The 15,049-nt window shown below is 37.3% G+C and overlaps 1 protein-coding gene across 3 annotated transcripts in view; it reads right to left on the bottom strand.

Annotated features, from left to right (window-relative positions):
- LOC149792873 (putative nuclear hormone receptor HR3) overlaps positions 1–15,049 on the bottom strand; it is a 102,959-nt gene that overhangs the window by 62,122 nt on the left and 25,788 nt on the right. For all 3 annotated transcript variants that reach the window (XM_089966666.1, XM_089966667.1, XM_089966668.1), the window contains exon 4: positions 985–1,126. In XM_089966666.1, coding sequence (XP_089822792.1) covers positions 985–1,126 — 142 coding nt within the window. The remainder of the gene's footprint in view (positions 1–984; positions 1,127–15,049) is intronic.

Raw genomic sequence — 15,049 nt, 5'->3', positions numbered from 1 at the left:
AAATCTCACAAAATATCCAACTGCCGAATACATCTTTCCTCTGCTTGCTCAGTATTTTCTACATCATTTTCACTCTCATCGCCATCATTACAATTTTTTCATGAACGGAACACGTGTAGTGCAATTGCTCTCAATTATTAACCGTTGGCTTCTGAACAGTTCAAATTTGACCAAAGAAAAGTAAAATCATTTCTGATTGGTTTAATATTGGTCTGATTCTTGGAGAAAAAAAGGTTTGTAACCAATCAGAGACTTTGTATCTAACACACATTCACCACAACTGGAGATGGGATCGGCCAATGAATGCAGTAAACAAACCACAACTACAGGCGGGATCAGCCAATGAATGCACAAACCGTCACGTGTACAGATGGGATTGGGGCCAAATGAGTTAATCCAAGGTGTGGTAACTGACAGACAACAAAACGGTAAGAGTATACCACTGTAATGATAACCGCTAATGAGATGGGCATATTTCAGCATTTGTTTACAACATATGAAATACCACTAATGGAACATGCATCAAGGCCACGAACCTCGAAACCTTCAATGCCTCAGGATGAGCATACTGTAAGATTTCCAGTCTAAATACCATCAACAAAGATTCACCCAGGTAAAAGCTGTGTACTAGTAAAAGCCATATCACAATCTAAACTACATTATTATTTTTAAAATAAACTGTACCCAAGAATCAACATCCTGTCTCAAGACAGCAGCTTTAAAAATTTGTCAATTTCTAAGACATAAATATTACAAGAATTTTTTTTTTGCTGTAACTGTAAAAAAAAATTCACGCATGACATACTTTATGGCATGGTGTTTCTGCTTCAGTTATCAAAGTTTTGCTGTTTTGTTGTTGTTGTGTTTTTTTTGTTGTAGTTTATTTCCATTTATTCATATATTCCCTCAACATGAAGAAGAAATATTTAGCCATACATTACAGATATGCCAAACAATCTGGTATCTTTTCCTGAATTTGCTTACCATCCCTCGACATGCCCAAGGCAAGGCATTTTTGTAGACGACAATACTGGCACCGGTTTCTGTTGACACGATCAATGACACAGTTTTTATTCCTCGGACACTGGTAACTCACGGGCCCTGACTGGCTTCTGCGGAAAAAACCCTGCAATAATAACAAATCACTGTAAGAAAAATAACCAGGATCATATCTCCAAATCAACCTGTTTTCACAATAGAACAAGTTCTTCCACTAGGGTTGAAAGGATAGGAAACATACTTATCAAGGAACGAATTAAAACAAGAGTCCCTCGAAGGGACTGACACTCTACTGGGTAAGAAGAATTTCCAGGAATTCAAGGTAAGACCTTTTCTCCCTTTTAACTGTTAACCTTCTTGGATATTCTTCAGCAGTAATGAAGATTTTCATATCAGCTGCTAAGGTATACACTCTGGAATTTAGCATGGCACCCTTTCGTTCAGGACCATGCTGATATCAGTAAAATCCCTATGACTGTAATAATGATCATCCATTTAGATGGAGTAGTGACAACATTTTTAAGACAGTCATCATGACAATCATACTGGATGTACAACTAGCGCCATTTTCTTGGTAAAAACCATATGTCTTAATAACCATCCATTCTGGGGAAGTAATGACAACATTTTTAAGATGGACGTGGCAGTCATATGGGACATATGACTAGCACCATTTTCATTTAGTATATCATAAGTCTTTTGGTGGAAACCCAATGTTGATAAAGCCATCCATAGGACAGGAGCAAAGATGGCCGTATTTTTAAGATACATTTAAGGAGTAAGAAAACAAGATTTTCAAAATGTCTGCCTTGGCTGCTATACTGAATGTCAGATCAGCACAAATTTTAGTTTGGACCAGCTCGGCATTATAAAATCTTTTTTTGTAAAATCTACGTGGCTATGTGACTATTTGCTCAGACAAATAGCAATAACAAGGTTTTCAAGATGGCTAACATGATGGCAATATTGGACAACAGACCAGCGCCATTTTCATTTAGGACCTAGAGGACTTCATAGGAAGTCTTTTAGTGAAAACATCATATACCTACAGTGACACCATTCAGTAGAAGAAGCCATAAGGTTTTCAATATGATCACTGTGTGGGGGCCAAATTGAATATCAGTTTGGCACCATTTTCATTTACGACCAAACAGGCAAAATAAGAAGTCATTTAGTTACAAACCTTTTTTTAAATGACTATCCATTCAAGAGGAGTAGCAATAACAATGACAAGATTTTTACTAATCATACTGGACATCTGACCATTTTCATTTACGACCAAGTGGAAATTAAAGAAAGTCTTTCAGAGCAAACATGTAGATACAACTTCCCATGAAAAGTAGCCATAACAAGGTTTTCAAGATGGCCACTGTGTGGAGGCGCTGATGCATTTTCAGATCAGCACCATTTTCAATGAAGACCAGCTAAACATGGTTCTATGACCAGTACAGTTACAAATACATACATTGATATTGCTAGGATTTTATCTAATGGGGGGAGCTCCCCTTTGGTACAAATATAAGGGGGCAGTAGAAAAAAAGGGATGGGGGGGGGGAGGAAACAGCACCAGTTTGATGATTACCCAACATGTCGATATCCATCTCTTTTTTCTTCCTGCCTATTAGCACTGTACTGAAATCAAAATCTTTAAATGATGTCACCTCCGGTTGAATAAGCATCACTCTTTGATTGTCTGAACTTAATCTGTGCCTTATCTGTGTACAAATATTGTGCTCTGCTAAATAGATAGCTTGGACCAGCTAGAATACGATGGGATACTGTTTAGAATGGTTATTTTCCACAATCTGATTAAAATCTGATCTCCGCTGTCCTACGGGAAGATCTAATGACGACTGCTTAAGGGCCATGTTCTAGTGAAATTTGAATTAAGCAAATGGAAATGCAGCTTTCAAAAATCTGAGTGAATCAAATAATTTTGGCATACATTCATGCTCTTCATCCACACTGCTCAGTCTACAAATGCAAAATCATAAGACTTCATCTGATTTGTTGATAAATTAGCAATTAACATAGGTTACCAGAGCATGACCCATAAGCGGTCACTGTCAGATCTTCATGTAGGACAGCTCAAATATGATTTTCATCACACTGAATTTTCCATAGCTCATAGGTACTGTTTTGTGCATACTTCTGCTATAAAATAAGATTTCACACTAACAGAGGCTCTGCCAAATCTCACTTTCTTAAATCCATGCTTTGCAGACTATTACGCCAGATATCTTGTCTGCTCCATGATGATGTCTTTGGATTTCAAGTCCATCGATGCTGTAGTGTCCGATTTAAGAGATGTTTTGATCAAATAAATAGCCTTTCTTTTTAAGTTCCTTTTAGATTCAGGTTATCTTGAACTTTATAGTTTTGTAGCACAAGATCCCTCAGGATTAATTTGTTAGTGGAAAGAAACGAAAACTGCACTTTAAAGTGTCTTCATTTTATTTATGGTTGATATTGTACTTTTTCTATATTTATTTTCAAAATATTGCCGAAAGAGGGGCTGACCTACACACTGTCTGTTTTTGTCCATTCAGTATTTACATCAGACTCATATTCAACATCATTTTCGGGTTTAAAATCACTCACCAACATCTTCATTAATACTTTTCAACGTGGTTCATCTTAGATGACAATTTCTTTTGGCAAGTAATAGCTGATGCTAGTCACGATGACAATGATTTTAAAAGTTATGAACTACATCAGATTATTGGAGCTTGGAAAATTAGTATCAGACGACATTGTCAATTTCAGTGTGAGAAAGGTGCGCTCCTAATACAAAGCCATCTGACTTGGCATGTTGTAGTTCACAGCTCAAATTATGGTTCCCTTATTAACAGCACAAGTTTGGTAATGTTTCTAATTAATCATACCTCAGCGTACTGTTGAAATGAATAAGGTGGAAAACTGTCAAATCTTAAATGTTCAACAAATGTAAGGCATTCCGCATGGTTGATTCCACATTTGTCCTATTATATGTTCTCTCTTGTAAGGAAAAATATAAAAATAAACTTTTATCATGACAGAAGAAACTTACCAATCATACGGAAATTATGTGTCAATAACCAAATCATAATATAGATCTTACATGTTTAATTTTTTCCGTTTAGTTTCCTGTTTGTCATTATTGGAGCATTTGGCTATTGCGACAAAAAAATAAATTATACAAACCAATTTCTTTCAATAATAGTTAGCCAACTTTACTCGATAAATCGATAAAATGACAACTGTCATATTTACATTTCTCTAACATGTTGTTATGACTTTATGCAAATAGAAGACCTATCAATTGCAGTAATACCAAGTTTGGTCAAGCTGGTTTAGTACTTTCTACTGCATATTGCAGAATCCTCTAATTAACACGAAAAACTTCATCAAGTTCTAATGGACCTATTTTAAGTACATTTAGTATAATGAATCCTTTGTTTGAAAAAAGCTCTCCATGCTATATATTAGAATGTAGAGACACATTAATTTCCTTATTTCTTTCACACAATATACTGTTAAGTACCATATGAAATCCAGCAGGAAAAAGAATGATAATGGACAATCAACAACAAACAATTTACAACAAAACTGCATTCATATTTGACTGATGTGAAAAAATATTGCCCAAGTTCCAATAGTTAAACCAGCATGGCCAGATCAGGTCAAGTGTTGGGAGAGGGGTTCGAAAATTTCAAAAGGGTCCCAACTTTCCTCAAAAGGGCACCAAAGCAAACATCTATATGGCTATTTACTCACAGTATGCATAATACCAAATAAGCGTGAACAAGAATAAAACAACGGTCAAATTTCAAGTGACTGTACGTTTGTGTTTATGTTATGTTTTTCTTCGTGGGGTGGGCCAGATCTGGCCCTGATGAGTTCTAAGTAAGATCTTGTACCATTTCTTCGGACATCCAGTCACAGGATCATAGAGGTGTGCTTTTTATTATACTTGAGATCATAGAGTTGGGATCATAGAGGTGAGATTTAAACCCGAGATTTTTATTATAAAAAGGAAACCATGCCATTCATTTTCTTATCTGAAATTTTTTAAAAATCATTTTTACGAATGAAATAAAGAGAAATATCCTGGTCACAAAGAACAATCTTGCCATATAAATTAAATGACCAGTACCTTGCATTACACGTGTATATTCATATTTATATATATATATATATTATACCGTTATAATATTTATGGATCAACTGAAATGAGATGACCTGACCCATGACCGGGACTGTTACCACTTACACAAGTAGTATTTACACACCATTTACCATTTAAGTCTACTTTTATTCCACGACAACTATTTAATACAAAAGACATAATTAATGTGATAAATACAAAGCATGTCTGTTTGTAATTCGGTGCAACAATACGACAAGTACTTCTGCTAGTCAGATATCAAAACATGGTTGGCACTTAATTACGTTCTTGCAGAAATGCTTGAAGGCATAGCTGTTATGGTAGATAACTTTACTTCATGTCTGAATACATGAGGGTACATTGCATTTATGATGATTACACTGAAACCAAGCTAAAAGATATATGAATTTCACTGAATAAAAAACTTATTTAATTGGTATTTAAGTGCTGCCTCCAGTTTTTGTTGGCATTTTCACCGATCAAAATTTTGTTGAATATTGTTATTTATGGTGTCCTAAGAATGTATTTGGAATGAAAATTTAACAAATAATATGACTTCTTATTGAAAGTTGAGAATTCATAATGCTGATTCAAATTTCCTGATCATATCTACCATTTTTGACAACAGAACAAGCAATATTAACTTATATATCAAGATTTTAGTTACCAATATTAATCATGAATTTCGTCCGGTTCAACAAATAGGGGTCAATTTTTGGTTACTTTGTAGTTTAAAAAATGAGATCCACATTTGACCTTGCATTATAAGCAGGTTTATGAGCCATCAGGGCAATGTGATTCACATCTGACCTTGCATTATAAGCAGGTTCATGAGTCATGAGGACAATGGGACCCACATTTGACCTTGCATTATAAGCAGGTTCATAAGTCATCAGTGCAACGGGATCCACATTTGACCCTGCATTATAAGCAGGTTCATGAGTCACGAGGGCAATGGGATCCACATTTGACCTTGCATTAAAAACAGGTTCATGAGTCATGAGGGCAATGGGATCCACATTTGACTTTGCATTTAAAGCAGGTTCATGAGTCATGAGGGCAATGGGATCCACATTTGACCTTGCATTATAAGCAGGTTCATGAGTCATGAGGGCAATGGGATCCACAGTTGACCCTGCTTTATAAGCAGATTCAAGAGTCATGACAGCAATGGGATCCACATTTGACCTTGCATTATAAGCAGGTTCATCAGTCATCAGGGCAATGGGATCCACATTTTACCTTGCATTATAAGCAGGTTCATCAGTCATCAGGGCAATGGGATCCACATTTGACCTTGCATAATAAGCAGGTTCATGAGTCATCAGGGCAATAGTATCCACATTTGACCCTGCATTATAAACAGGTTCATGAGTCATCAGGACAATGGGATCCACATTTGACCTTGCATTATAAGCAGGTTCATGAGTCATGAGGGCAATGGGATCCACATTTGACCTTGCATAATAAGCAGGTTCATAAGTCATCAGGGCAATAGTATCCACATTTGACCCTGCATTATAAGCAGGTTCATGAGTCATCAGGACAATGGGATCCACATTTGACCTTGCATTATAAGCAGGTTCATGAGTCATGAGGGCAATGGGATCCACATTTGACCTTGCATAATAAGCAGGTTCATAAGTCATCAGGGCAATAGTATCCACATTTGACCCTGCATTATAAGCAGGTTCATGAGTCATCAGGGCAATGGGATCCACATTTTACCTTGCATTATAAGCAGGTTCATCAGTCATCAGGGCAATGGGATCCACATCTGACCTTGCATTATAAGCAGGTTCATCAGTCATCAGGGCAATGGGATCCACATTTGACCTTGCATAATAAGCAGGTTCATGAGTCATCAGGGCAATAGTATCCACATTTGACCCTGCATTATAAGCGGGTTCATGAGTCATCAGGACAATGGGATCCACATTTGACCTTGCATTATAAGCAGGTTCATGAGTCATGAGGGCAATGGGATCCACACTTGACCTTGCATAATAAGCAGGTTCATAAGTCATCAGGGCAATAGTATCCACATTTGACCCTGCATTATAAGCAGGTTCATGAGTCATCAGGACAATGGGATCCACATTTGACCTTGCATTATAAGCAGGTTCATGAGTCATGAGGGCAATGGGATCCACATTTGACCTTGCATTATAAGCAGGTTCATGAGTCATCAGGGCAAGAGTTATCAAGGAGTGGTGTATTTGGGCAGAGAGAACATGCCTTAGCTATGGTGTGCCAAAGACTAAAGGAAGGAGGAAAAAGTAGTGTGCAAACGTTAAAATGTGCCTCTGATAACATCTTTCAATGATGACAGAGTTTAACAGACCCAGGAAGGAACAACAGACCTAACTTCAATGGCTTTAATTACCATATAAGATAGGTGAGGGACTGATAAGCTCTCCTGGTGTTGAGGACAATCCAGTTGGAAAGGATGGCTGCCTAAATATCACTGGATCCCCTTGCAGGTAGGAAAAAAAATGTTACCTACCTGATCAACTCCATTTACTAAATAGAATCTTCAAGTTCTATCTTTGCACAAAAGTCGATCTTTATCATCACCATTGTATATACAAATGAGACAATGGATCTTAACAGGAACTAGTGCTACCGATGGCAACTGGTTTTTTGCCAGAAACCCAAGCTGCATATGTACAGAAAAGGACATACAATTATCACTGAGCTGTAAAAATCTTATTTGTACAGACAAGGCAGGAAGTTCACTCCTCCTAATAGATTCTAAGGACAGCCAAAAGATAGTTGCAATGGCAAAGTTCGTGAAATAAGGTTCATCCAATGGTTTGTATAGGGAATTTGACAACAACCACAAAACACGAGATTCCACCAATGCAATGGTGAGTGAGATACAGGCTGCTTCAGTTCTAAGTACATGACAAGACCGGAAAGATTAGCATCAAATCGAATTCCTGCAATCTTGGACATCTTGTCAGACAGTGCTGCCCTATAGCCCTTAAAAGAGATCAAACATTATTTTCTTGGAACAGGTAGAGAAAACAGTTGGTCACTGCACTTTGTGAGGGACAGCTAAGACCAATGACATTAGATTCTTTACTTTGCATCGGATGTGGTCAATCTCTTAGCCAGGACAATACAGCTTGCCTGAAAACTGATCTGTTGGATTCATCGCTTGAGATGAGCCAAGCACAAAGGTGGTGAATCTCTGGGCTGCTGTGAAGAGGAGATCTCCAGCGCAACAACATCAGATTCCTCCTCTAAGGTAATGACCTATGGGGGTCTACCAACAGTCAAGTAGATTGTTCAGCCACAATCACTGGGTCCACCAGGATCAGCTGAGCAGTGGACCTGACTTTGAGGACCACTGCGGAAGACATAAGCAAACAGAATGGATCTCCTCTGATGCCTAACCAAATCTCTGGGAAGAGAGCTAGCCAAATACCCATAGTAATCTAGGGAACAGAGATGCATGGCAGAAGAGGCAGGTCCCAAATGCACCCCAAGAAGGTTCTTACTGTGATCCAGTGTGACATTTCAATCATCCAGGCCAACATCCCTGCAGAGCCTGAGTCACTGTAGCTGGTCTGGAGACAGAGATTCCTCCTAATGCAGACCTCCTGCTGTGGCAGGCTGCCACATAAAGATTGGCATGTGAGGAAATGGTGACTAGAGAGAGTCTCAAGTTCCAGTGCCTCCAGTGTCTTAACTGGAAGACTAGCCCAACTCCCTGTCAAAATGGCATTGGTGGCCCACCAAGAACTTATAATGGACCTCCCAACCATAGCCGAAAGGAGTAAAAGGAGATCTGAGCATGAGGTAGTCCCAAATCTCTCCAAATGAATGAGACCATTCTTATCTTCAACCTGTGTGCTTTTGACACAGATCTCCTCCACCTCTGAAACTTGACAGCTGGGAAGATGTAGAGAATCCAAAAGGATGAGATGCTATCTTAGTCTGTTACTCAGTAACCTCACTACAAAGCATCTTTGTCGAGTTCTTGCTCATAAACGGAAGGACTATTCAACACCCTGAGGAGTCCGTCTCAGTAAGGCAGTTGATTTTTCCCCGTAAGACTGACCAGTTTTCAGTAAGGTGTAACAAAATATCAGTAACTGCTATTGTAATGCTGGAAAACGTAATTAAAAGTTAGACGCATCAACAATAAACATTATGTTCAACTGAAAAGTTTGTAATGTATGCACGGACTTTATGTACCACTAGTACAGTTGCACAAACTGCTCATGGAGTGACGAGACTGCCCTGGATAGCAGATTTTGTGGGAAGATGAGAATGCATCTTGACCTTTGTGGAGTGTCTGAAGGACTCTATGTTCTTTTTGTTATAATCTTTCTAGGATGTTCTAGCTGTGGGAGAATGGAATTTTATTATGTGGACCAGAAATTTCTGTTCCTAAAAGGTCAGGTCATATATTACTGCTATTAATGTGTCTAGATCCCTCCCTCCCCAAAAAATTGTCTTGCTTTAATTTGCAGCAAAACTAACCATATTTCTTCATTTTAGCTGAAAGAAATTACCCGTCTAGACCCCTCCCTCCCCAAAAAACCGTGATCAAGAAAAGAACGTAGCCAGGTCTTCATGAAGAAAATCCCAGACTCCTTTGTCCCCAACGCTGAAAAATGTTAGTCTTTAATGTGTTGCATAATCCTTAGAGACCAAAAAAATGGCATCCTTTGACTCTCCAAACAATTAACGATTCAACTTTTCAAATACCGATTTCAATACTGAATGCAGAAAAACTCCTTTATCATTAGCTTTTATATTTTGCTGAATAAAAACAAAATTATTTATACACCACCTATGGAAATAAACTGAAACAAATCTAACGTTTGAAAACTATGTAGCACGTGCAACTTGTAATGGTTCTCATGCTTTTCTAAATATAAATTTCCAGGTTTTTTCCAGGATGAAATTAAATTTTTCATGGTTAATTCATTTGGCCCCAGAGGTTTTTGTCGTTTTTGCCTGAAATGCGAGTAGGAAAGACGTTTTGGGGGCTATTTCTAGATTCACTGTAATACATTGGCGTTCAACAGATTTTCCGTGAGAATAATACCTAGTTGTATTAGAAACGTCGTTTTCCATTGGTTATTTTGCTGCACATGAGCAGAAGGGTAAAAGTTGGATTTTTAAAAATTTGTTTGCTTAACACTTTACCTCATACAACCGTCTTTGGACGCCTCTACAAAAGTCGCATTGAAGCGACTTTTGACGCTTCTACAAAAGTTCCATAGAAGCGCCTTTTGACGTCTGCTGTAAACATCAGCCATTTTAAGCAGGTTTTCGTAGCGCCACCTTCGGGGAAAACCCCTTATTAGATACTACATTCATATCTGTGAATAACAATTACGTCAGATCACGTGGTCACTGTTTATGTACTGGTCGATATCTACTATTTAAAGTAACTGGGTCATAATCTCCACTCTCCAAAATGGCGGTCGCGGATTTCATTCAGGACTTACGAAGTTTTCATGATTAGAATCACAACTATGAAAGATTCAGTAACCTAGGTAAAGGCTCTGATATTGATATAGGCTGCAACTAGTTTTTATAAATTATCAAATTTAGATGACTTAGTGATGTAGACACAGACGAAAAACTTGTAAATTTCGAGTATGAGAAATGGCAGCTACGGTTGGTCACATGGCCTCACTGACATGACGGTGAACGAATTCTCTCCAGATTTTAAAGCACATAACAAATTCTTCCGTGATAAATAATTACACAGCTATAACAATCGGACTTTACTCTTAAACTGTAATAGATGTGTACCAAAAATGTAAAATGGTTAAAATTGCTGTTAAACGTAACATACACTACATTGCTTAATAGTTCACAGGCAAGCTATGAGTATGCGGTCGACTAGGTAACCTGTGTTCTATGTATAGTGCGCTGCACTTTGTCACTATGCTCTATGAGGTAAAGGGTTAATGGACCCATCATTTTCGTATGGAGACCGCTCTTTTTTCCAAATGCCCACCTTATCCTAGTTTTTGCAAAGGTTCACCTGTCTGTGTGCACTTCAGACCGGTCTGCCTTAGATCTGAGGCCAAGAGGTCTAAAATCCGGACACAAAATCGCATTCCGACCACGAGCAAATTTCGGGTGAAAAAAAGCAGGTCCAAAAAATTATGTTTTTCCCTCTGTATTTTGTAGTGCAACTAGAACTTCCAGATTATTTGGCATCATTGTAGAGCTATATTTGTCTGCTCTTTTGTAATACCACCCACGGTGGTGTATCTTAAATGACCTTGATGCTGCAGAGCTCAGAAGTAGGGTACAACCTCATCACACCTAAAGGTGGGATTGGGGCTGAATGAGTTAACATATAACCATTAATGAATGGAATTAAAGAACATTTTCGATTATAAAACATGCATTTTCCAGATCTGAAGATGTTTCTCTTTCTCGACCGCAAAACATATATGTCAGAAAAGATGATCATGTAAAAAATTAAAAAATGAGTCACACAAAACAAATCTGACTATATTCCTATAAAACGGCATTTAAAGCCATTTCAATGTACAGAATACAAATTCTAACTTTGCTTTGCTGACCTGCATTATGTTGCTATGTGGAAACAACATAATGAGCTTAAACTATTTTGTTTCATTTCAAACCTTTAATTCTAAAGAATTCTAGAGCAATATATGTGCATGTTATACAAAGTAAACAGTTCCTATCGCATTATGACCCTCCCCCAATAAATGCAAAGTATTAGAATCTTATCTTGTAACGAAAAGTAGTTTAATCCTGAATTTATGTGGGATAATAAAATCTAAAACAAGATTTTTCAACCAACCTAAAGTCCTTAAGTCGATTTGGTTAAAAATTCCATCATTTAAAGAAATTTACAAATGGGTTTTCAAAAGACCTTCAAAATTATATAGTGTTATATAAACAAGGACTGAATTTTCTGTAAAATCAACTTGTCTTTTGTAGTTCAATAAACCAGTCTCCAAACCTGTATTGATACATGGGCTCTTATTGTTTATGAGTATACTATAAAAGGGATAACAATTTCCCATTTCTCCTGAGTTCTATTTAAGATCTGAAACCAATGCTTTAAGCTACATGTCACTGTTAATAGTTTCAAACCAAATGTTCAGCTCAGAGATTCAAAATTTTTCTAATCCGGGTTTCCTCCGAATATTCCAACCCCATTTTTCACATTTGGACATTTAGGATGGAGTGTGGGTTCAGAGCAATTACATATAAAAAAATTTGAATCTGCCACCACCGTAAGATAGCTTACCAGTGGGCCTAGCAAATTTAAACTATGTTACATCGACTTATACCTGCATGAAATCAACAGGAAAATTATTTATTTCTCAAAAATGGCATGTATTATAATCACTATTTCTCTAATCCGCTGACAGACTAGATGAAACTTGGCACAGAAGAAACTTGACCCGGTACTTGCCATTTGCGTTAATAGTCACACAACTTCACAAATCTTAACTAACAACATCGGAAGTCCAATAGTCACGTGACATCAACAACGAACTCCTTTTTAATGTTGTTGTAAAAAATTTTAAATTATATTAAATGAAGTCTGACACCTTTAGTAGAAACCAGAAAGAACAAATCATTCTCAACATATTTATTTCGAGAACAATTACAAGAAACTTGGCCATTCTTATTCATCAAGCAGAGTAGTCTGGTTCCCTGCTTTGTATGCTCCCTGTGTGAGATAGCAAGTCAACATGGTAGTCACATGATACAACAAAACTCTGGAAGTTGGTCTTTGAGTAAATATAGAAAATTTTGTGCCCCTTCTTTTTGTATTTTTATTAAAACCAGTATATGACTTTCACTGAATATTTTTCTCTACAATATTTGAAAATGACGGTTGTGAGATTTGTTGTTGTTGTAGGGTTTAACGCCATTTTTCAGCACACGATGGACTATACATGGTGGCCAGTATTAATGGTGGAGGAAGAACCCAGGAAAACCCCGGAAAGAACCACTGACCCACGAGAAGCTAATGGCAAGCTTTCTCACATACCCACATTGGCTGAATCTGAGACTCGAACCCACACAGACAGGGTTGTGAGATTCTGTGTGCTCATGCAACTAGCAATCGAAATCGCTAGTACCAGCTCAAATTTCATCAACGCATCATTTTTATCGTCTTCCAGCAGATTAAAGACATTTAGATTTTAATACTCGCAATTTCTGAGAAATTAAATAATTTTCATATCGATTTCATGCAGGTATAACTCAATTTAACAATGTTTAAGTTTGCTAGCCAATCCACTAAGCGGCTATGCTTTAACACCACCATGTTGGCCTCCTGTGATGCTAGACTGGTTTTCATACCTTTCATATAAAAAAGGATACGGATATCAAGGTGACTGAGAAACAAAAAGTCTACTAGAAGAATCAAATCCATTGAGTGATTGGATTGTCTCAACAGAAACAGTTATGGGAAGCACCCAAATGATCCTTACTGCAACCTCCTAATATTCTGGTTAGAACTGTATAAATTTTACTCACGATCAGTTCAGTTACGACTCAATTATGTAACTGTTTCGGGAGTCAAGTTGTGGAGGAAAATTCAAGGGTTTTTCCAGACTTTCGTCAATATTAGCAAAATTCAAGGACTTTTCACGGTCAGGAATTTTTTTTATATCATTTCTCCTGACATTTTCACGATTTCCCAAAAACGCGGGAACCCTGTAACTACTTAAGTTTTGAAAAACTTCTTGATGTACCATGAATTCTATAACACTGAATTCTGTATCATATGCACTTTTCTTTACACTGCACACTTATTCTGTGACACTAAATTCTGTATCATATATACTTTGTACACTGCACATGAATTCTGTGACACTAAATTCTGTATCATATATTCTTTGTACACTGCACATGAATTCTGTGACACTAAATTCTTTATCATATATACTTTGTACACTGCACACAAATTCTGTGACACTAAATTCTGTATCATATATACTTTGTACACTGCACACGAATTCTCTGACTGAATTCTCTATCAAATGCACTTTTCTTTACACTGCACATGATGAATTCTATGATACTAAATTCTGTATCATGCACACTTTGTACACTGCTAAAAGGCATCAAACACATGGGGAAAAAAACTGACCCATATCTCTTGTCATCAAAATGGCCCCATTTATCCTATCACCAAATGATTCATTTATCTTGTCCTCCATTAATCCTCTAATCCTGTGACCCATTTCTCTCTCATCAAAACGACCCATTTCTCTCTCATCAAAATGACCCATTTATCTTGTCATCTAAATGATCCATTTATCTTGTCATCTAAATGATCCATTTATCTTGTCATCAAAATGACCCATTTTTCTTGTCATCTAATAGCAACACAAAGTATGAATATGACCCAGAGCAAGATGTGTTTTGAGAAGCAGATAAACATGGATCTTTTTTTTCACTGAGTGTTATTAATTTCTATACGAAATGAGGCATACTGTAAAAAACGTCTCAGTCCAATAAAAATTAAAAACAACTACCGACTCAAGTTATACATAGATCAGCACAGTCTTGGCTCATTTCATTTCCTGCAAGTCAGGTAAATTTTCAGCATGATGTAATAAATTATCATATACCGCTATTGTCAAGTAGAAAATCGTGCATTTAAAAACTCAGAAGTGTGATTCGAGAGTGATGCAGCGACAGTAAACATTGTGTTCAACAAAAAAAAAATCTGGACCTTAATTACCTCCAGTACAGTTTCACAAACTGGTTCTAAACCCTATGGAGCTCAATGGCTTCTTGCCATCACTCAACTTGATGTAATCCTTGGGTTTTCTTTTTAAACTTCATGCGACGTGGTGACTGCAAAATCATCTCTCCCACTCCCTCCATGAGACAGTCTCAAATCAACACTTGTCCAATGAAAAT

The sequence above is a fragment of the Sinohyriopsis cumingii genome, chromosome 8 (assembly GCF_028554795.1).
Source record: "Sinohyriopsis cumingii isolate HCF-2022 chromosome 8, ASM2855479v2, whole genome shotgun sequence".
Taxonomy (NCBI): domain Eukaryota; kingdom Metazoa; phylum Mollusca; class Bivalvia; order Unionida; family Unionidae; genus Sinohyriopsis; species Sinohyriopsis cumingii.
The sequence above is the reverse complement of the archived record's forward strand: the minus strand, read 5'-3'. Positions and strand labels throughout refer to the sequence as shown.